Consider the following 24,178-nt stretch of genomic DNA (forward strand, 5'->3'; position numbering starts at 1 on the left):
GCATTATATAGATGTGAAGCAGCCATTTCAGGCATTTTTAGCTTGGTCTTCTAAGGAAATCAGGCTTATTTCCTTTCACTACTTCTGTCTCTGCACTCCCACATAGCATACTTTTTAACCCATGACCAATTTCAGTCAGACTGGAAGAGATGCTGATCTCAAATATATCTCCATATGGAGAACCTCTCTGAACTGACAATAAGGAGGATTTCTTTCAGTGAAGTGGGTGTTCGAATGTTTCTGGTTTGCTTTTTTAATTCTTGTTTCCCATGCTAAAAAGAATTATTGCTGTATCACTCCATGACCTTTTATGTGGCTGTGTTTAATTCTGTTGGGCTGGAAACCAGAGTGAGAAGCAGTAAACAGAGATTTTGCAATTTAATTACCTGCCAGCCTTGGCATAAACCTGGGCAACACAACTAAAAGACCCCAGAACAACCAGAAACAGCCATTTCTGGCAGTTGCAGGATAAGCTCGTTGAGAAGCTGCCTGGATGTTCTCCTAGCAGACAATCTGTCCATGAGTTGCTGCCTTTCAGGTACTGACACAATTGGAGGGAGAAGTAAATGGGACTGGGAAAGGAACACACCAGTCAGCTTAACAGTACACTGCAGGATCAAGGGATAAGGCTCAGGGAGACAGCCCAATTATCTGCTTTTTGCATACACCTTGCCAATTTCTGTTTTACCAGCAACTGCAGGGATCAGTTTTTTAATTAATTGGGCTCAGGGCTGGACACTGCTAGTTAGGGAGATGGAAGGCTAATTCTTGATGGAACTCAGGAAGTAATAAAGCTTTCATAACATGTTATGCTGTGCTTTTCATGTTCCCCTTTTCCCAGATTTATGTAAATTTGTGTTGATGCGATGCTATGAGTCAGTGCTGACTTGTCTTGGAGCACAGATAAGTTGATTCCAGATACGCACCTTAGAGGAGAGCTCTGCAAGATGTAGAGATGGTGTTAAAAAGGGGAAGGGAGCAGCCCCTCTGGGACAAGGCTCTCTTTGAGAAAGCCTCTTCTGCTTTTCAGAGCTGCAGCAAATCTGCTTTGAGATCTTTGTGAAAAAAAAAAAGCCTTGTTCTTGCATCTGCACTCATCCATCACTGTAATAGTCCCAAGCATCACAATATGTGTTTGTTTTCTGTTTTGTTTTGTTTTGATCTCAAAGACCATTTCCATTTATTCTCTGTGAAGGAAAATGATCTTAAGGCATGTAGACTAAAACTGGCATAAAAAGCAGGCATTTCAGGCAAATTTTCTATTCTGAGTCAGGCTAAACACCTGTGATTATGAACTGTGAAAGGTATTTATGAGTTCTTATTTCCCTTTGAGGTAAAAGCTGGGAGAAGCAGCAGGAGTGGCCCCAAAGAGAGCTTCACACCCCCACCCAGGACCTGCTTACAGCATCACGTCAAGAATGGATTCTGCTTATCCTGACATTTCATTCCTGTGAGGTAGGCTCTGCTTCTGCACTCACAGCTACCCCTTGCACAGCTTTTGGCTTCAGGTAAAAACTTAAATGTTTCTAAAGCTGTTAGGATTAAAGCAAACTCACACAAGTCTTTTCTTTCTGCATTGTTTAAACTTCTGGAGTTTATTACTGAAAATAACAGTGGAGCAATATAACAAAAAGAATGAAAATAGCTGTGCAGTTTTGCACTTGAAATGGCAGAAGTACCTACAGGAATTTCTTTGGCTCTTATACAAATACTTTTCTGAGAGAACTCAGGCTGAGGTAAACAGACTTCTGCCTCCTGCTGCCTTGCCAGTGCTCTGCTGGTGCCTGTGGCTGACAGACCCAGCTGGGAAGGTGACTAGAAGTAGGGCTGCTGGACTGTCAAGAACACAGGTGCTGTGGTCTGCAAGTGTTGCTTCTCTTGTACACAAAACAACTTTGTTACTTCCATGTTGTTTTTCATCAGTGGTTTTTGAAAAGCCCCTGAAAATGTCTCCTCCCACTCCGTGCCCCAGTGCTCTGTTGCAAAACTTAGCCTGAAAGGTAGAGTTGAAAACAGAAATGCTGAGGTAAGAATCTTGCAGAAGTATTCAGGGCAATAATATTTCAGCATTTGTGAATCTGCCCTGCAAACCACAGCCCAAGTTACATCCTCCTTAGTGCAGTAGTTTGTCCACCTTCAGAAATGGGGCTTTGTGGCTCTGCCAGTGGAGGCAATGTGGCACCTTAACTATTGCTGCCACAAGAAGTGCTGCACCATTTCTTTAATTTTCTGTGTGAATTGGGCAGTTTTTGAACAGAAAACCTGTTTCTATTGAAAACTACAGGGGGAAAAAAAAGGTTGAAGGACTAGGTCAGCTTTTACTAATGGGTCAGCTCAGGCTGTTTGGTAAGGAAGGGAAGCAGGAAGGTGTGGCAATGATGCCTTGGACATTGCTTGTAGGATATTCTTCCTAAGTGAAGTGATTCAGATTTGGAAATGATTTGACTGCAGGCAGGTAGTTAAGAACATAATGTATTATGCAGATTTCTACCTAATTTACTTGTCAAATTGGATCATTAAAATACCTCAAGTACTTGTGGCTTGGGAGAATTCTGTGGCATTTTTAGGGCAAATTCACCAACTTCTGCTCACACAAATCTTGTGTTCTGTCCTCCCTGGTGTTCTGAAGCAGGACAACTGATCTGTGGGTGTGGAGCTGGGAGACAGACACACAGGGAGAACTGAGAAGTGTATGAAAGTGGTACTAATCAAAGGTTGCAGGAGGTGAAGGCTTCACCTGAGATTTTCCTGTGACATTAACTGAGCTGCATTTTTGTGGCTATGTAACTCTGACACCATATTTTTGCACAAACATTTCATTGCACCTCATAGGAACTTCAGCAGCCTGCACTGTAAAGTCCCACAGCAGCAGAAGTACATTTTTGTCATTCCCAATTAGACAAGGCACTAATTGTAAACATTTTTTTGCTGATTGTCCTGTATAGTACTGCAGTTTTATACGCTCCTCCCTCCCTGCAGATCTTCAACTTTGACTCTCTACTAATTATCAAATTAATGCCGTCATGAGAGTGTGGTGCCGAGCCAGACCATGGGTGTCCTTATTGCATAATGCAGTTTTGGCCAGAGGAGTTCTTAGCAATAGTGAAGCAGGGCGGGGTATGGAGGACACACACTCTGTAATTGAGGATCAAAGGTACTTCTCTCTGCTTCTCGGTGTGCAGAAGAGATGTTCAGCTGCAAAAGGCAGAAGTGTCAGGAAGTCTCTCTCTAAACGTTTTGTCACCAGGGAGAAGTGAAGAGGTAAGTTCTGCTTTTTAGAGAATCTGCACCATTTTTTGGTAGGAAAATCCTTTCCTCAAGGTAGTTGGCAATATTTTGTTTGGTAAGAGGCTTAAATATCATCTTGATTTAGTAAAAGCTGCATGTGATGCACAGAAATGTGACTGATAGAGCAAGGATATTATGAAAAGTAGTTCATAGTACTTCTTTTCTACAGAGATATTACCTGGGAGGCAGAATTATGGAAGGTATTGTAGACAAATGGAAAAGATAAGGCAAAATTTCTCTAAAAACTCTTAAGATGTAGCTTTTGTTAGGATAAAATTCCACTGTCTACAGACCTATGAAGTATTAGTGGTAGCAATGGTAACGGCAGGACGGTTGGACAAGATGATCTTGAAGGTCATTTCCAAACTTGTGGTTCTATGATTCTATGATTTAATTCCTGTGGAATACGATGTTTTCCACAGACCTTGACACCACCGGAAGTTCTAACTTTCCAATTAAAAAGAGCGGGTTTGTTTCATCTCCTTTTATGTACCAAATAATGAAACATCAGTGGCTGACCAAGTCCCGTCTTCCTTTCGCCTCTCCAGTTCTGTGTTCTCCTGGTAACTGTATAATGTAACACAAAATAATGATTAGCATCAATCTGAACACACAGCTTTAAAATAAATGGGCATGTTTTTATTCTTGCAATAGATCAGTTGCAGATGGAGCTGTACAGTCTGTGTAAGGATGCACTCTGTTGTAGTTCAGTATGTGTGTTATTCTGCACACTTCCAACAACAACTGAATCATAAGACTTCAAATTCCATCTGCAGTGACAGAAATCAGACTTCTAGCCAAGTTCTACTTCAGAATCCATGACTAGTGGAGGGAGAGCTATGAGTGCTTTCTGAATTAGGCTGCCTTAAGGGAACCTGAAATAATCCATTGCCAGGAAAAGTTATGAAAGTAGTTTGGTTTGGAAAGTGGACTTGCAATAATTCTTAGGTAACAGAGTTCTGGAAAAAGATACTGTGGAGTGTCCTAAGGAATCGCCCTTTATAGGGTGGGCTGAATTTGGCTCTCTTATTCAGAAGAGAAGGTGGAAAGAGCAAAAGGAGTGCAAATGGAGCTTTGCATGGGATAGTCTGTTTCTATCTGGTCATGAATTGTGCTTTAAAATGTGTCTGTGGACTCTGGATTTTAGTTTTCTTGTGCTTTTATGATGTTTGCTAACACTTGTCACTATGGACAGCCTGGATAAAATGGAATTGCTGTTTTATTTTTTTGCTTTTTTTCTTTTGAAGGTTTCTTTTTCTCCTAACTATCCTTTATTGTAATAGGGAAGGCTTTCAGAAGCTGCTCAGAGTTGAAGATGGATATTAAGAGCATGAAGAACTATCTTTATTGGCTGTTCTGCCAGTTTGAATTAATCACCTGCAGCTACCTCATGGAGCCCTGGGAAAAAGTGCTCTTCTACACTTTCAACGTTACTATGTTAGTGATGCTAGCATACACTGCTTACATCTTTTTCCCTGTCCACATTAGCATGGCTTTTCAATTCTGCTTGCACTTATTTGGAAGCCAACATGAAAATACTGTTTCTGTTGTGAAGTAACATTGGCAACCTGACATAACTTTTGGATCAAAGAAGTGTTTTTCTCAACACTTTCTGTTTAGAAAGACAGGTTCAGGGTGTGTGCAAACACTGTTTTACTCTCTTCGTTTTCTTCTGCATTCTGGGACTCTGTGACAGCAAATTATTTTGCCAAATCAATTTCAATCAGTCCTCGTTTTTATCATCTGACAGTGCCTTTTAAAGAGCTTTCAGGTTTAAAGACTGACTGGAGTTACAAAGCTGGGTTTGGTAAGGAAGCAACTGTGCTGCATGTTTTGTTACTCCAGGGAGAGCTGTTCGGATACGGAGAGTTTTTATCTTGGGAAATTATACAGCATATATTTGTTCTTGTCTGCCACAGCTTTGCTGACAGGGAAGATGTGTACATGAAAGGTTTTGTACAACACTATGCAACTATAGGCTGCTTTTCTAAGCTTGATATGTATGTATTTATACAATTATTTTAGTATTTATTTAGACTCCGTTATTTAATGCCGTGAATTATTTGTCCGGTTCATCATTATGCAAACAATGCAGTTGATTTACTGAAAATGTGAGGATTTCCTTCCATAAATGTTTTAAATAAAATTCTTATTTTCTTGGACTTTGTTATTATTTTAGAAGATCAGTAAAGCATACATGGCATATGCAAAACATTAAACTCTGTATTCAGCTGGAGTAGGGATGTTTTATACTCTTTCCACTTACTTGTTTCTGGCACATGAACTGTTGAGACTTCAGATTTTGTAGCTAACGTGGTGGACATCCCATAATTGGCTTTGTTTTGAAGTCCAGGGTTTTTAAACTTCAGTCTTGAATGCACAATATGGTTGTGCTGCCAGCTGGTTAGAGTGGATACTGACCGAAGCTGGCCAGAAATGAAATGCCAATGCAATTACATTGAGAACACGTGCTCAGCACCATGCCCACAGCACAGCAGCAGTGCATACAGGGTGACAGCCCAGCTCTGCTCCCACCCACACTGAAGTGAGTTTTCTTCTGTCTTTTGAGCATAGTGATGCTCCTAGAATATCCTCGCCTTTAAGACAACAGGATGCTCTCAATAAGTGGTAATCAGACGATGTAGAAACTGGGATTTAATAGAATCATAGAATCATTAAGGCTGGAAAAGATGTCTAACCTCATCTAGTCCATCCCATTTGGTTACAGGCTGTGACAAAACAAACTGAAAACACTAATTATGTTACTTGTCATCTCACCATGAGATCCAGTTACTTTCCCAACTGATGATTAGGAGAGTATGAAAATAGCTTATTTGTGAAAACAAAGGCAGATGAGTTTAAACTTGTAACTCTTTTGACAGCACTCAAGTAAATTTGTAAAACAAATGAACTTTGATTTAGTGCTTTTCAATTATAATCTGATCGTATGTTTTATTAAAGTAACCTAATGGCTAAAGTGAGAAACACCTTGCATTTTCTCCTAGCAGCTTTCATGTACAGGAGACAGAATGCCTTTACTGAAGTTCAAGGGCAGAAGAGGGAAACAGGATTATAGTTTGGTCAATTATCAGACTATCTGTCAGGATAACCCTTTAGTTGCAAGACTATCAGTCCATAATGTAAGCAGGTAAATGTAGTATTTTGCATCATACATGCTTGAGAGACATGCAGATACTGCATTATATACCTGCAGAGAAATCTCAGAGTGTAAGTAGGCCAACACAGTTATATTTACATTGGATAAGAGCAGACTGTACACACACATCCAAAGTATTTGTTGACATTAAGGAATCTGACATCTGGCTGTAGAACTTAGAACTTATGCTGGGTGTGTTTGTGTTTTTTTGTTTGTTGCCACCCTTTCCTTGTCTTCTCCAAGTAAACCCACTTGTGTTTGTTGTGGTTGCACAAATTGCCTGGTGTCTCTTGCAATAGCTGTCACAGGATCTTGCCTGTGCAGGTGTCCTATTTGCATGCTGCAGTCCTGCGACATGGGCTGGCTCCTGGGCATCTGCAGTGACAGCAGTGCAGTTTGCTCTGTCCAAGAACAGCACAGATCTCTAAAGCTCAGCTGTGAGAGCTGGAGGGAGGATGGATACCACAGAAAACCAGAAGGATACAGAGAGCTAAGTGGCAACTGAATGAAAAATACTTGATTAGTTTTATTCATTACAATCTTTTCCCTGCATGGGACTAAGACTCCTAACTACAGAGTAAGATTTAAAATACTATGTTTAAACTCCACCTTGTAATTGCTGTTTTGAAACAACGCAAACAAAAATACTAACCTGCTTGGGCATGCTCCCTGCTGGGATCTGTGCTCTGGCCCACAGCCTTCTCGCAGCTGAACTCTGCATAGGACTGCCTCTCCAGAAAAGAGCAACAAAAACTTGTGCAGATCTCCCCATCAGAAGTACTGCACCACGTAACTGTTCCATGGGTTGCCTGGCTACCCTGCTATCCACCAGGTGCATGGCAGGTGCAGGCACTGCATCTTTGCTACAACAGTTGCATCAGGAACACTTGGCTCAAGGGATACCTTATGAAAAACCAGCACTCCCCCCATGCTTTCCCATGTAGCCATGCAGGCAGTTCTCTGCAGTTTTTGTGCATAGATACATACATGCACTGTCTGCACGAGTAGAAGGTTGGTTCTTAGATGCTGGATGGTTTATTAATCTCCTAAACATTAATGTCAGAAGATTTGCTTGCTTAACAAGTGAGTATCAGTTCCTTAACATCAATGCCTGCCACATGAGACTAATTCTGCACATCTGCCAGTGAGGGTTGGGCTTTTGGGTGTGTGTGCATGGGGGAGGATAGGGTTGTGTGGTGGTGCTGTTTGGAGGTTTTTATTAACATTCAGATGCAGGAATAAAAGGTGCTTCTTGTTTTCTCCCAGGGCTGTTAACCCCAGTGTACACTCGTATATGCTGAATGTACTTGCTCAGTGACTTTCTGTCAATAAATGAATTCATTTTAGCATTCATAAATATGGACTTAAATAAGCAGCGTTAATTGAACAAAATTAGTTTCTGACATATAGCTATTCTAATGTCATTCCCATCTTTGTGAATAGTTCCAACCTAGAAAGGAAATTGGTGACACGAAGCACCGTTCAAAGCTCTGCTTCACCGGCTTCTCGTGGTTAAATGGCATAACTTAGTAGGGCTGGTTCAAGAAAGGTAAAACCAAATAGCTAAATAATAAAGGCCTGCTAAATCCAAATACCTTATGCTTCTCACTGTGATCTGTGTGATTACAACTCTAATACATTCCTTGTATTAGGAGGTTTATTATTATAGGACTTTCATAGCTTTCCTCTCATAAAACAATTTATTGATCAAATTATTTAAAGCTCCTAAAGGCAATGAAGATAATGATTTTTTGTGTGTGTGTGCAGAGCTTTATTTCCACTGCTGCTGCTAACAGTTTTTGAGGCCTAAAATAAGTTCATGTTCCTTATTGTTACTTTTATTGGTTTTGCTACGATGACATAAGCATTTTGTCTATGCTACTATTTACATCTGAATGTAATTTGAGTTCTTATCTTAGCTATTTGTTATCTGACTTGAAAATCCTGTTCCTAAGACAAACTTGTCAGCACTTTCTAGCCTATCCATCCCACAGAACATACTCCTTTTCATCTTGCATATGTGTATTTAGAATGATGTTGAGTTCACAGAAGATCTGTATGTTTTTATAAAGCTGACCTTAAGTTAGCCAGTCTTGCTTGGCTGAACCTTTCTGCCTAACTTCAATGCTTAGCTGCAACTACTTCATGCAACAGCCTACTAACAGTCTTATTTGTTGTAGAAAAGTACTTCTTGAATCATATCTCTAAAATACAAGTATTTTCAGGCAAACCTTTCCAGCATTTTTCCAGACTTAAGGTGCCTAAACAAATATGTTGTTACAACTCCTGCCTACCTGAACTGAGGATTGAGGGCTTATCTCCAGCCTATCCCACATGAATTCAGGAATTATGTTTTCTGGCTGAGTTTAATGCTAGAACCTGCCTGCCTTAAAAGGAGGAGACATTCATGCAGTACAGGGAAGACTGATTCAAACACCTCATCCTTTTGACATGCATTACACTCACATCTGTCACTGAAGTTCTCCAACACATGGAAGGTTCTAGGGGTAAGGCTGGATCTCTGCAACTCTCCCACTGAGAATGCTTCTCTGCAAGGACACATCTGGCAGGAAAATAGAAAATGAGCCTACAAGTGCATGAATGTTCAACAGGCACATGATCTCTGACCTTGCTTAAATCAATTTGCAATCAGCAAGTAGAACTGAAATATTCATTGGAGGGTTTGTGATCCACCCCGCACAACAGCTTGAGGTTCAGGCTGTCGGGAGGAGAGATGAGAAGGTTTTGCCAGTTAGAGGAAGAATTTGTATTGAAAGTTTCCACTAAGGCAGCATTTGTACCACTAAGACAGCATTTGTACCACTAAGACAGCATTTCCTCTTTCTATGTGCAGGCGAAGGGATTGTAGTGACCTGTTATCTCTTCATCTTATAATTGGTGCATAGCTTCCTAACTGAATCAAAAGTGCAGCCACCCGGCCCACACAGTACATGAGGACCACAAGACACTTAGCTCCAGAGCTGCCAAGTCCTTGGGGCAACAGGTGTGTTGGAGCTGGGACAAGGAGTGCAAGGGACCGAGCATCAAACTGTGCACAAAGCAGCAGTCAGCAGCTAGAGAATCCTTGTGGGCTCTGCTGGTGGGCACCAGCTCTTGGATGATTCTGCTAAGAGACCAAACAAAGGTTTTTGTTGCTTTGCTCTGCACATTTCATGTAGAGGCATGCAGAATGCCATCCAGTGAATTAAAATAGGCTGTTGAGAAGCATCATTTTGAAATGGTCCAATCCTACATGTGCTGACTTTAGAGGTGTACATCAATATAAAAAACTTAAAAATCTACAGAAAAACTGGTTCATATAAAGCCATCATGTTGTTACCAGAGAAGGTCACTGGACTCAGGCTGTTATTGGCACTATCTGGCTTTACCACTTCCACATGATGGAGTCTCCACAGGCCCCAAACATATTCTATTCCTCACAAAATATTTCCCAAATGTTTAATCAGAATTGCCCTAAACTGCTGCTCAGCCCATACAAATGGTCACTTCTCTCTCAGAAACAAGTGAAAACAGAACCTGAGTACTCACGCTCTGTTACAGACTTTGGAAAACTTGCTTGAAGGCAACTAAAGCTGCTTACCATTATACACCCATGCATGGCTTATTTATCTGTGTAATGAAGGGATGCATTAAAGGCCAGCGTAATACCTGAACATGATTTATGATTACTTATTAAAATTGTATTAGAAACCTGAACATATATTTCCAGATCAGGTGATTTTGTATGCATCTTGCATCCTGTCAGAGCACAAGCAGTGTGTTACGGGAAAGAGAATTTCAAACAGTCAAGACACCAAGGTAAACAAACAAGCTATATTCAGAATTCAGAGGCTGCCAAGGTTAAACAGCAGCTGTTTCAACATTTCCACCATTTCCACTGGAGACAATCCCTGTTAAACCCTACTTGGAGCACATGCATCCTTTGGCTGGAACTGCATCTTAGGCAAAACCGTCTATGCACCATTCCAGGGAGCTCAGCACAGTGGATACAGGAACAGGCACCAGGACCTGGTGATTCCAGAAGGCTGTGGAGCAGCTGTCTCTGTGTGCTCGCTGGGTCAGCTGCCCCAGCACAACTGCTCTTGCTGGCACTCCTACAAACGCTTCTCCCAGGCTAGCTCCCCTGGCACCTCCTGGCTCTGTGTGCCAGCTTCTACAAACCTGGGCCTTTGGGATGAATTCTCTGTGTTTGATGTGCTGGCAATCTGCGTGCTTACCTCTAACTATGGCTTCCACAGGGCATCATGGAACCTTTGTATCATGGTGTCTAAATCTGGCTGTCAGAATATTTCCACTCCAGGCTCCTAAAGGACATAAGCCTGGATTATTTTGAATATTAGCCTTCATCTTTTAAAAAAAAAAATCTCAAACAAACCTAGAGCTTTAATTTATGACTGAGGGCTGAAGAACGAATGAGCATGTATAATAAAGCATATAGCATCCAGTCACACCATGCTAAGCAGTATACAAGCAGCCTACCCAAAAAATTCACAGCTTGAGGAGTTTCCTTCTATCTTACAAAACTTGTCCCTCAACACAGATTGGTTTTTCTTCTTTAAGTCCTTTCAGTTCTTAGCAGTGTAAAGCACTCCTTTAGCTGATGTGAGAAATTGCATTAGTTGTGGATGTAGGTGTCATACATAATTGTTTCATTTTATAAAGTTGATTATTCAAACTACACAAAGACACTTTTCTTTCCTGATTATGCATTGCTTTTAGCATGGAATGGAAATTCTGGCAAGTTTTAAATCTCACCTCTTGCCTCTTGTTTTAACCAGATTCCCATCCTAAGCTCATGAAGATTGAGTATGGAAAACTTAAACCTAGGTAAATTCTGATAGTATTATTCATTGCTACATGACTAAATTCTGGAATGAGCTGCAGCAAACATTGCCAAAAATCTCTGAAACCCAACACAAGTCTCACTCCTATATTTAACTGCTCTGGGAGCATGCAGCTAAAATAAGCGGCTGTGGCAAAGTGCAAAGGCAAATCTGTCAGCAGAAGGAGCAGATTGCCAGAAGTCCTTAAGCATCTCGATCAAAGCTTTTGTCTTGTTTTCCGTTAAGGTGGTGCTGTTTTCATTTAGGTTCAAAATAACACATCAGGAACCACACTGGCACGAGCAAGAACTGAACCAACTTTTGCTGACTTTTCGTTACAAGTGAACAGGCTGCTGCTTTCCATTAACACGAAGGAATAGTGACATCAGGTGGACTACCACATTCATCACAAGAACATCTCAAGTCTTCCCTGACAACTTCCAAAGGAGAAAAGGAAATTTCTGCTGCCAGCCCTTTGTAGCTCCTTAGGACACAGACTGGAATAATCCCTATGACAACAGCTTTGTTTTCTGATAGAAGAACTCTGACTTGCGTTTAAATGATCAAGAATCATGGTAATACATTGAGTGCTGACAGGAACTACTGTGCGCATTCACAAAGGGAACTGAACCCCCCAGCAGTAATTAAACTAAATGCAAATTCAGCAATAAAAACCCCAGAAGGTTTAAATCTAGTTTTTCATTTTCCTTGTCTCCCTTCATCCCTTCAGTAACTGACTGGGGGGAAAACGTGAAACTCCCTTAGCTCAAGTAAGTCTTTCTAAACAGGAGGATTAGGGTGACAGGGGTTAAAGTCTGTAAGAAGCTTATTTGGTTTCTCATTGTGAAAGCCTTCCTTCTGAAAGAACAACACATCGGCTGTTTTGAAGGACAAAACTTTTCTTCTCTGCTGAAACAGAATCGCTTCAGCTGGCTATGCTTTTATTTTCCTCCCTAAATACTTTAAAAGTATTCTTTCTTTTTCATCTTCTACTAGCTTACCACATGTGGCAAGCACACAACCATCACAACTATTTCAGATACCAACAACCCTTTTAAATCTGTATTGCTATCCATAAATTACTGTATGCACTGCTACTGCTTGGTACTTGCTATCACACATACTCTGTTGTACATGCATATATGTATAGCTGTATGCATATGTGTATAACATTCACATCTCAGAAGCAAACACTCTCCTCCCCAGGAAGACTCAAGGAATGTTATATTTCAACTCTTCCAATTCAAAATTCATCAGAAGCTGCATGCAAACCATTAAGAAGTTATGACTCGAATCCTGGAGCACCTTCTCTGCTGTATAAAATAAGGAGCTTTCTCTTTAAACTGTGGCTTAATCCACAGATGGAGATTTTCAGGAGATGCAGGTTACATAGCAGCCTTTTCTCTACTGTAAATTAAGTACCTTTTATCACATTACTTGTCTGGTGTCACTGAGCAGATCTTGCCTTCACTGGCTGTACACCATCTGAGCCTCTTCTGGCTCCCAACTGTTGACATATTAAAGGGACGCCGTAAATTTGAGAACCTAAAATGAGAGCTAACTTGGGTTTCAAGTACACACACAGCTTAGGCACCCTTTGGAGAGCTGTTACTATGTGTTACCAGCTAGCAAACAATAGACTCGGATTTATGACTTGTTTGTCTAGCACCCATACCTAAACATCTTTCCAGACAAGACTTGCTGAAAGAAGTTTGAAATCCAATACAGACCAGTAACAGACCATAGGGGGACAAAGAAGACAGACATCTCCAATAACAAGCAGATTGACAGATAAGACAGCAATCCATCTGACATTACTGAGAGCTAGTATGAAAGAAAACATTAGGGAGGAAGGAAGAGAGTTGATCAAAACAGCAGAGTTTAAAACAGGTTTTTATTACAACTCCCTCTCCGCTGCCAACAGGAAGCTTATTATCAAAGCATGTGCAAGAAAGGTTTGATCATTTTTACCTTTGTCAGAAAAATCACAACTCAGAACCCATCTCATCCAGTCATGGAACAGACTGGCTGTTATATGTTATGGCTAATTAAATTTCTTCCATTTCCATAGATCTGGCCCAAGAGTCACTAGATTTGAGCTTATCTCAATTTCCCCACCTCTACTGGCAGGTACAGATAGAAGTAAAATATGTTAAAAAGATCAGCACACCCAAACCATTCTTGTGGCAGTCATAATTCAGGCTAGCTGTGCAGCTGTATTCTCATTTTTTTTTTAATGCTTCATATCTTTCCTATACTGAACTACTGTCACGAGATAAACTGCTCCTTCACTTTTTGGCAACTTTATGGATTTCTCACAACTGTTCTTCTTCATAATAAAAACTATGACAAAGCTCCTCAAGGAGGATGCAGGAGAGCTTAGTGTGACCCAACTACACGGTAAAAGACAGTTCTGCAGGATGGCTGAGCTGCTAGCAATGCCTATGGCAGGCTCAGAATTTTACTACATCAAAGCTGACCTTCCACATTTTCATTTTTTCCCCCTTGCCTTCTATGGCACACCACCAGTTCAGTCAACAGAATTAAAACCAGAAGTTTTAACACACCATCAGCACGTAATGATCCAGTATAACACTTATGTTCTATCTGGGTTCACAGCAGAGATAAATTTCATTTTAACATTTACTTAAATAATGATGGAACAAAAACATTTGTATAGTTTATTCACAGTTGATACTGGGTGTATATCTTGCTCCAGTTATCAGAGGTGAGGTGATTCATGGTATATATCTGGAGTGAGATTAAGACACAAAGAGAAGTCAATTGTTGTCCAACCAGTTTATTACCTGCGAAAACTCAGGCAGACTTTGAGACAAAAAAATCTTTATGTACAGTATCTCTCAGTGTATTAATCAGAGATTATGCAAACTGCATCTAACCCACTGATACAAGCATGAAATACAGTACAATACAATATTCATTACCATTTAAAAGAAGTCTCAAATCTTTCTGATTGTGGGCTGTGTGTTCAATCAATTTACAACAAAGCGTTTTTGTGTACATAACAGAAATACTTGGAATTCCCTTATTGACAGCATCAGAAAACTCTTAAACCTCCCCAAAATACTGTTATATGGAATAAACTGTCATCATAATGAAAGTCTTCAACAAAGCTTTGTGCCAAAAAGATTAAGACAGGAAAAATCCATTTCAGGTAAATAAATGAAAACAATAAAGAGTAGGTAAGGTATTGTACCTACAAGTGTAGCAAACCAGAACAAAATCTCTCCTGATGGACATTTTGCTTTATTAGCAGTCTTAGGTGCAGAACAATTAATATTCTCAGTGGATACAACTGAAGTTAGTCACCTGGTCTTTACCTTACAAGAAGTTGCAAGAAGAAAACACTCAGAGATGAGAAGAACTTGTGGAACTCATATGACAGTGTTTGCACAGAAGCTTAACTGCAGTCACTGATCTTCTAGATAATTATATATGAAATATCAATTCAGAAATGTGATTTAGAGGTATGGCTGTAGATACAACATTACTTTCCATATTCATGTGATCACAGTTCATAATGTTTGCTTATATGGGGTACATTTTCCTCCCCAGGCAAATACTAACTGCACTGCTTAATGCACTATGCTTATTCTGTCAGCATATTTGCTCCTTCCCCACCAGTGGCATCCTCAGAAATATGGAGATCCTCCAGCATTTCAGCCAGACTGATCCGAGGGGCCCCATCATCATCTGTGTCACTCTCCACTGGAACGTCTGCATCTAAAAAAATCAATTAAAAAAACATCAACAAAAAAAAAAAACCGAACAGCTAAGCAAAAGAAAAGAAAACCAGAGCAACCTGAACAACCCCAAGTGACTGAAAATAAGCAGCAAGCAAACAAACTCCCCCATAAAATCCAACTCCAAAGAATAATGCTTGCCTTCTTGGAAGATGCCAAGTTAATCATCATGTTTTTTACCCAGCACAGGTCTTGAAAGTCTTTTATCTTATGTTAAAGGTAAGCAAGCGACATGAGCATCACTCAGTGCAAGTGAGATACCTCATGCTGTTACATTACAGCATTACTCCAAGAATGAGCAGTTCAAAGATCCAAATACAGGGCTTCAGCAAGAATATTTTTACTCAAATAGCTATGATCAAATTACATGCAATTCAATCGTAAAAGAGGCCTTACTTCTGTAAATGTTGACGTTTTTCCTTATGGCTTCATCTTCTTCCAGATCTTCAAGGAAGTCCTGGTATTGTCTGTAAATGAGGTTTAATGTATTTACTCACTTTCCCTTTGCATTTATGCAAATTTATAAAAAGAAATCAAAAGAAAAAAGCTCCAAGAAAGGACTGCAGTCCTTCAGTTGTGCCTTCTGATAACATTCTTACATTGTCAACTCATTCTTTCTGCCTCTTTTTCATTTTATTTTGATTACTGTTAGCACCTACTCGTTTCCAAAATATATGTAAACTGCCTGTCCTCATTTAACTCTAATTGCCTCCTTTTTCCTACTCAGACATTATTTGTTATCTGCTGCTGTTTCAGCTTTGCCATGGAACAATGACAAACATGTTTTCACAAAAGCAACCCTTAGCTAAAAAAACCAGCAGCCATAAGGTACAATAGCTCTGACATTCATCATTTGCCTCATGTAAATGAGTAAATCTGTTTGCAGGGTTATCTTTAAGATTCAGGATTTAGTTCATTCCTTGACCCCCCACCACCCACCTCAGTATCCGCCTTCCCTGAAACCTAGCAGTCAAGATAGAATATTCTAAAAGCACAAGTAAGGTGCATAGATATGTTTAAAGCACTTCCTGCACTAGGAAAGATGCAAAGACTGTATTGTTTAGAACCTATCCTATTTTATCAGCCATCATCACACCCCTACAGAACCAGCAGCATTTGCTTGTGCCCCTGTAACAGTAGTAGGGCATTACACTGGGGGTTTTGTCCTTAGCAGAGAGTGGTAAATGGTATTTTCAGACTTAGCATGCTATCCTAGGTAGAAAGGACTTCAAAACTTCATGGCTGATACCTTTCATCATCTGTATCCATGCCTTCTCTGTCTCTTTCCAGCTCTTTCAGTTTCCAGTTCCTGCGATGCTGGCGCTTGGCACGGTCGTAGCTCTTCTTTATCAATACCTACAGTGGAAACCCACAGATATTTACATGCACACACACCATAATATGCAACTCACAACACGCTTTAAAAAAAATAACCAAAGCAACACCCAAGTCTAGATTTGGGCAACTGTAACACCAGAACAAACAGCAGACTCAGTCTTACAAACAAACTGCAGACAGTAACATATGACACCTGCACTTTTGGCAGTCTGGCACTAAAAAGTTTTAAATAGAATTCATACAGCATTTTTCAATTCAAACCAAAGTGTTTGGAAACTTTTATTTCCTGAAGAGGCATACCCTGGAGATGTAAGAGTTTTCACCACAAAGGGTAATCTGAACAGCAGTGAATAAGGCAGGTTAAGGTAAAAGTATTATTTAAACACCACTCTAAAATATAAGTAGTGAGAAGTTATTCTCACTGATTGGATTCCATTCAAATTTCAACATTAACATTTCCTTCCTTGAGCACCAGGCAAACAGTGTGTATTTGATATAAAGCCACTTGATTTTCCTGAGCAATGCAGAGAAATCTGTACAGACAAAGAAAATGATCTTACCACGTCAGGGACGTTGTGTGGGCTCATCTTATTCACAAACTCGTCATTCAAGTTACAGTTGGCCAAGTCAAATCTAAAACAAGAACAGGTAGTTCATACTTCTATTTAAGTACAGAAAAACGAAGTCAAGGTTTTATATGCTAGTATTAAAGAGCAAAAGTAATGTCTGCATTAAAGATCATAGTCTCAGTTATAGCTACTCAAAAAAATGAATGTTTCCAAACTAAGGACAGAGAAAAGAAGAAATCCACATCAGTATGCACTTGTCATAACTGAGGAACTCTTAGAGCAAGCTGCTGTCCCCACATTCTGTTCAGTAGCACCACTGCACTCACCAGCCTCATGAACCCACACACATCCCTGAGGTTCTGCTGCCTTCAAAATATTCATGTTTATTCCCATTTACTTGAGAATCACTGACCAAGCCCCATCCTAAAAACATTCACATTTGTCATTGCTGTATGCAATACTCACATTTAATCAAAAAGGTCATATGCCTTCACCTTACTTTGATCTTGCCTAGTGTTTTCAAAATCTCTCATCTGTGTCTGCACTGTTATTCTCATCTCACTTTAGAAGTCAATTAGCAGCTAGTTTTATGGCATGAGTTCTGCTAGAAGTTTTGCTGTATTATAACCATCTATCTCTTCATGGCCAAGACGAAAGATTCTATCCCTTCTGCAGATCTCATTTAGGAAATTCACAACTTTCTTGATAATACACAGGCATGCACAGAATCCAAGTCAGCAGTATGAACTGAAACAACCATTCCAGCTCCCTAGCAAATTAAGAATAGAATTAAGTCATCAGATACCAGTATTTTCTTTCGTGTTTGCTCCTGAGAGACTCAAAACTTGGCTCATTTAAATCAAAACCAAGAAACAGAACAGACCCTAAGACAAGGTCGCCAGGATTTAGAATGTGTCCCAAGTGAGTGCAGCAGAAATACTGATGGTCTGTACTCAGCTCCGAGGTTTTCTTTACCCAGGCTTCAGCCAGCGTGTGCTTGAGGAATGAAAAATAAACATGCTTGTAATAAACTCAGCTTAACCTTCTGTGCTGTTAAAACATTTGCACTGCTACATTAGTGTGTTAAACTACAGCTGCAATTAAGCTTTCTATCACAGAAATCCAACATACTGCTTGCTACCATTATTTTCTCATCTTTACAAAACTAATAAACAGGGCAATCACTTGTTTACTTTGCAACTTTATATTACTTTTATCCTTTGAATGAGAAAAAGCAGTTGACTCTTGTTCACTAATTCTGATTAAAAAAGAAAAAGTTTCTCTGCTTCAGAAAAAAGAACAGTAATTGAAGAGTTGCAAAGCTAGTATAAAATAATGATTTCTGTGGTGGCACTAACAAGTAGGGTTTAAACTCTTCAAAAGAAAATAACTTAAAAGTGGAATTCACATCTTCATCATCTCCCAAACAAAACAACATCCACAGGAACTCTTACTTTATTTGATCTTGCCCCTGCACCTGCAGGTTTCTTCTTTTCTTGAACTCGATTGATGTCCATAACAATAAATTCCTCAAGCTGCTTTGGGTTGAACAAGCTATTGAAAGGATGGCGCCAGTAGGTATTTCCATCAATTTCAGCAACTGGAAAAACCAAGAACCAGCAAAGACAATCACAAGGGAGAAAGTTTCTTTCAGATAATTAAAACGAAGCATTAACCAAAACACAGGCAACTACAATGCATTCTGTTCAAGACTGTTATGAGAACAAACTATTTGGGACACAATATATATGGTAAACTCTGGCTGTGACAGCAGCTGATGATCTGTGACAGACAAGTCACATCTCACGTGTCTGAAGCACAGTCTTTTATGCACACAAATCAATTCCTGGGATGTAGCCTTATCAGAGGTATTTTGCATCACATACACATTAATAAATACAGAGAGGTCTTCTCATTTGAGAGGCACGTCCCTGACAAATCTAAGTGCTTGGTAGAGCCCTACACCATCCACAAACCTAGTACTAACCTTGCAGATTTTCCTAGGACACAAAGGAAATTAGGTTTAGAGAAGAGTTTGGTCTTTGTTTGCTATTCAATTTCTGTCACGAGTGCACAAATACTTTTATAACTTATATAAGATACATACTTATATAAGATATATAAGATATATACTTATATAAGGTGCAAAAATACAAGATTTTATGTAAATAATTTTGCCAGCAGATTTTCAACACCTTGCCATATTGCAGAAAAAAACCACAACTTACTCTGCAGAGTGCTGGGATCAATGAGGTGGACAGTACTTGTAACTCTAATGCACACACAGATCTGGCTCATGTTACCAAGACTCTGTGCCAGTTTTGGTGACAGACATACAACATTGTCCTGCATGCAAAGAGAACATGTTTTAAAGTTCACATTTCTTTAATTTTTAATCAAGCCTTTAAAGAAATCAGAAACATGGATTTTCAAATTTGAGATTTTCAGATCCCCACCCAACATCCTCCAATAACTTGACAATAAATGCTAGCTAAGTTCCAAGCTCACTTGGGGACTAAACCCTCCTGTCCCCCAAACATAAAATAAATAATGTCTCTGTCAGCAAAACCAAACTCCTGCCACTTCATACAGTACCCTGGGGATGAAACAGAAATAAACTACCTTGCATACTGGAACAATTTCCACGGAGAAAGTGCTTTTGTAGTTGTAGACATTACTGTGAACATCATGTGAGGTCAAGCGCTGGGATGATTTCGACCTAAAGAACATAAAAATAGAGCTTCAAGCAGCAAGAAAGACTGTTTGGGAGAGAAGATAACCAGCACTAAGAGCTGGACATAGCTACAAACAGCAAATTCATGAAGAAATTACAAAAATTCATGAAGGGTAGTTTCACAATACCCAAACACAAAACATGAGACTTCTGCACAAGGGGCTTTGTCTATTGAACAGAACACAGGCTCATTACACTGTCACTCACATAATCTGTTTAAAATGAGGGATAACAGCTACTTCCCAAAAGCTTTTGGGGAGGGCAATAGATGTCAATGATGTACCTAGATGGAACTGTACACTGAAGAAAGTCTACCATCTTCTGAGCGTGTTGCTTCGAAGAATAATAAAAATCCAGGCCATCTGAAGGAATAAAAAAAGCCTGATGAACATATCTATGCAATGCACTTGAAAAGAACATTCTTCTCGTTACCCACACACAGCTATTAATGCAACATAATCCAGGTTTGTCTATTTTATCTCCAGCTTAACAAGCCACCTCACTTACCATGGATTTCCTTGATGCGAAGTGTATTTTGATGAAGCCTGTGTTTTAAAATCAGCTGCTCCAAATAGTAGAACGTCTTTTTGTGCAGAGTCTATAACAAAGCCAAAATAAATCCATCAAAGTCATTTAAGAATCACCTGGAGCAAATGCAGAATTGCTGGAGAATAAATGTTTATATGAAGAGATCATCTACAGAAGGAAGAGTCCAAAGTCTATCCCAACCAAAAAGACTTCAGAGATGTGCTCTATTTATACCAAATTATTTAAGCCTTCTGTTTCTTTTTTTTTGCACAGCCTGTTGCTACAGATATCTTTTTTCTTTAAAGAAGATTTAAATATTTATCAACAATCTGCTCCACTGTTTCCAGCAGTGCCTTAAAATACAGAAGGAAGGATATATAAAAATTCATGTAAGATCCATCTGCGAGCCATCACTTATAAAAGGGCATATTAATAATACTGGACAACAGAAAAAAAGATTTCCAAACTAAAACCAGAAGGAAAAATCACCACACTTATTACTGTGGCAGTAGCCAAATGTAAGCACACCTTTTCCTGAGAAAATCAGAAAGTCACTCAAAGATTTCTCTGCGTTATTGCACTGCCATCAAAAAGTAAAAACTCAGTTTGCCTCTACCTTCTGCCTGACTTGAACCACAGCTTTCCAGAAATCCTTCGCTTCAATCCTATGACAGTCTTCACACATCTGCGACTGAATCAGATATTCCACCACAAACACTTGCTGAAGAACTGCTCCATTTATCACCTGCAAAACAGAAGTTTTGACAGTTTTATGGGGACAGCTGATAACATTCTTCAAATTTTGCCATCTGGGTTCTGATCATCACAATTGAAGTTTAAGTAAATCAACATTTTGTCAAGAGAAGCCATTAAACACATGCTGTATTTTATTGGAGAGAACCACTTATCTAAACAGCAGGAAAAAACCAAACCAATAACAAGGATACTGTTTGCCACAAAAGCTTTAAAAAAAACCCCTGCACACAGATTGCTACATTTCTGTTACCTCCTTCTGAACAGTCAGTTTCAGCTTCAATCTCTTAGAATGTGGTTCAGTCCAAATAAAGCCTGCGTCGATCAGCCGGACCTGCAAGTGGGAACAAACAAGGGCTCAGCCTTAAGCATGAGCAGCTCTAGCTAACAGAAAACACAAGCTTATGGTTTAGCTCATTGCTCTTCCAATGCACTGTATGAGATCAGACTGCTATTATCTGTGCTCCCTACAGATACTCACTTGCTTAATAACCCCTATACCAACACGAATGGCTACTCTGGAAGAATGAAACCCAGCATGAGTTAGCCAGATTTTACTTTATGTCGTGCTAACAGACACGTTGTGAAAGACTAATAAATTCATTACCCACCTTGCTAAGTGAAGCTTTAATTTTTTTAAGACACAAAGCAAGAAGCTCTCTTGATTCTAAGGCACACTGAATCCAAGTTCCTGGAGGCTGAAGATACCTGTAATAAAAAAAGCACACTGAGGCACATGATGTGGCTTCAACAAACTACGTCATTCAAAAGATAAGAAACTACTTCCCAAACTTTCAATGTGAACACCAGGCATGCAGCTCCAACTTCAGCCTCCCTGATAGAACAAGATTTAAGCATTCACATTTTTCTTTGCCACCCTCACCAGTTTGCTGTCTTTTTTCTTTCAGAGACCACAATGCCATTCATTTCAAACTTCCTGGCCATAAATAACACCTTTCTATTTCCATAAAAGAAACAGATGAATGCAGTGGGTAAAAAGAGCAACCAACACACCTACAGTATGCTGTTACTGGCTCAACAGCTGTCTGCGTACTATTTCACTTCAATAACACCCCAAAGATTTCCACAAGGATGATTTCCACATCCACACTGACCCCTCAGCTGTAAAACCATCTCCAAATAACTGACAGATTTGAGTGTGTGGCAGTACCAAAGCTGGTGTGATGGTGGCACCTGCAGTCTGCCTGCAGTATGGCAGGGTGATAAATTCTTCAACTTACACAGCAAAAAGTCACAGAATTGCAGGGATTGGAAGGGACCTCGAGAAACAATCAAGTCCAACTTCACTGTTTAAGCAGGTTCCCTACAGCAGGTTGCACAGACAGGCATCCAGATGATCTTAAATAGCTCCATAGAAGGAGACTGCACCACCTCTCTGGGCAGTCTGTTCCAGTGCTCCATTACCCTTAATGAAAAGAAGCTCTTTCACGTGTCTAAATGGAATTATCTTCAACTTTTAGGCCTCTACTCCCTGTCCTATCGCTATGCAGCCCCAAGAAGAGCCTGTCCTTATCTGCTTTGCCTCCCACCTCCCTCCAGATATTTATAAACATGAATCAGATCCCCCTTGGTCTTCTTTTCCCCAGGCTGGACAGCCCTAGGTTACTCAGCCTTTCTTCACACAGGAGATGCTCCAGGCCCTGCACCATCTTTGGGGTTCTCTGCTAGACTCCTTCTGGGAGACCCCTATCCTCTTTGAACCGGGGAGCCCAGAACTGGGCACAATACAATAAATGTGGCCTCACCAGGGCAGAATAGGGGGGGAGGATCACCTCCCTTGACCTGCACACTGTGCTCTATAGTGTTCAATCCCGAAAAGAAACTGATGGGGGTAGAACACTGGATGTAACACTCAAAACTGATTGAGGGGAGGGAGAGGGGGGAGAATATTGCAGGTAACACTCCGAATTGAGGGGGCTGGGGGCAAAATGTTGGATATAACATTGCAAATTGAGTAGGGGGGGGGGGGGTTCAGCATATTGGATGTAGCACTCAGAGTTGAATGGGGGAAGCAGAATATTGGATGTAACACTGCAAATTGAATGGGGGGGGGGGCAGAATATTGGATGTACCACTCAGAATTGAGCGGGGGGGGGGGGCAGAATATTGGATGTACCACTCAGAATTGAGTGGATGATGCAAGGGCTATTCTATCACATTTGATCATATTCAGAAAAGCAAATGAGAGCTGCAGGGCTTCCCATCGGCTGATAGCCATGACTGCATGCATATCCAATGTACGTTATTGGAATTAGGGACCGTTTTATGTCCGGAGGGACCCTTGAAGGCCTCAGTGCCACTGCCCACAAAGCACGGCGTCACCCAGCAGCGCTCCGAGCCCGGCACGTGGCAGCGCAGCTCTCAGCTCCCACGCCTCTCGCGCGGCCCCCACCTCTCGCACTGCTTGCAGAAGCTGACGCTGAGCTGTTTGGGGATGCCTTCCGTGATGTCCACGCGTGCCCGCAGGCATCCCACGCACATGTTGGCCGGGTTGGGCGGGATGGGCACGCCGCAGTGGCAGCAGAGGCTGTGGGACAGAGAGCAGAACAGAGTCAACGACAGCAGCCCCCGTCGGGGTCATCCCGAGCCCGGCTTCTCCACTCACATGCTGCCCTGCGTGGGAGCCGCGGGAGCCGCCAGGTATTCCATGGGCAGCGGGGAACGTGGCGGCCGGCAGCGGGAACACGCGGCCTGGGAACGGCACGGAGCGGGGAGGGAGGCAGTGCCGGGTTCCGGGCGGGAGAGGAAGGGGAGGAGAGCGGGAGGGATGGTGGCAGTGCCGCCGCCAGAGGGCGCTGTGGAGCCGCCGCCGTGCGTGTGTGTGAATGAGTTCAGCTCAGGGAAACGCATGGCGGCGTCGTGGAGCGGCGTTGAGAGCTGAGGGGGTCTGAGAGGTCTCTCCTCGGAAAAAACAAACAACCAACAAAAAAAATTGTAGCCAGGAGCTACAATCAGCCTGCCCGAGGATCACAGAATCATAGAATTGCTCAGGTTGGAAAAGACCTTGAAGGTCATCAAGTCCAGCCACAACCATGCAACCCTAACAACCCTCTGCTAAGTCATGTCCCTGAGCACCACATCCGAACGGTTGTTAAGTACATCCAGGGGTGGTGACTCCACCACCTCCCCGGGCAGCCCATTGCAGTGCTTAACAGCCCTTTCTGTAAAGAAGTTTGTCCTGA

The 24,178-nt window shown here is 41.0% G+C and overlaps 1 protein-coding gene and 1 long non-coding RNA gene across 2 annotated transcripts; both read right to left on the minus strand.

Annotated features, from left to right (window-relative positions):
* Positions 1 to 1,622: 1,622 nt before the first annotated feature.
* On the minus strand, positions 1,623 to 12,790 carry LOC125697486 (uncharacterized). Its single transcript, XR_007378809.1, has 4 exons — positions 12,712 to 12,790; positions 10,684 to 10,770; positions 8,912 to 9,008; positions 1,623 to 3,855 (listed from the first exon to the last, which is right to left on the minus strand). It is a non-coding gene; the product is annotated as an uncharacterized LOC125697486 (long non-coding RNA).
* Positions 12,791 to 14,073: 1,283 nt separating this feature from the next.
* On the minus strand, positions 14,074 to 23,741 carry NMD3 (NMD3 ribosome export adaptor). Its single transcript, XM_048955216.1, has 15 exons — positions 23,602 to 23,741; positions 23,389 to 23,523; positions 21,587 to 21,683; positions 21,229 to 21,309; positions 20,839 to 20,967; positions 20,202 to 20,292; positions 19,978 to 20,056; positions 19,583 to 19,679; positions 19,189 to 19,306; positions 18,415 to 18,560; positions 17,844 to 17,956; positions 16,952 to 17,024; positions 16,303 to 16,409; positions 15,450 to 15,520; positions 14,074 to 15,033 (listed from the first exon to the last, which is right to left on the minus strand). Exons 1-15 carry the CDS (start codon positions 23,643 to 23,645, stop codon positions 14,900 to 14,902), a joined length of 1,515 nt encoding a protein of 504 aa, XP_048811173.1. The 5' UTR covers positions 23,646 to 23,741; the 3' UTR covers positions 14,074 to 14,899.
* Positions 23,742 to 24,178: the final 437 nt, after the last annotated feature.

The sequence above is a fragment of the Lagopus muta genome, chromosome 9 (assembly GCF_023343835.1).
Source record: "Lagopus muta isolate bLagMut1 chromosome 9, bLagMut1 primary, whole genome shotgun sequence".
Taxonomy (NCBI): domain Eukaryota; kingdom Metazoa; phylum Chordata; class Aves; order Galliformes; family Phasianidae; genus Lagopus; species Lagopus muta.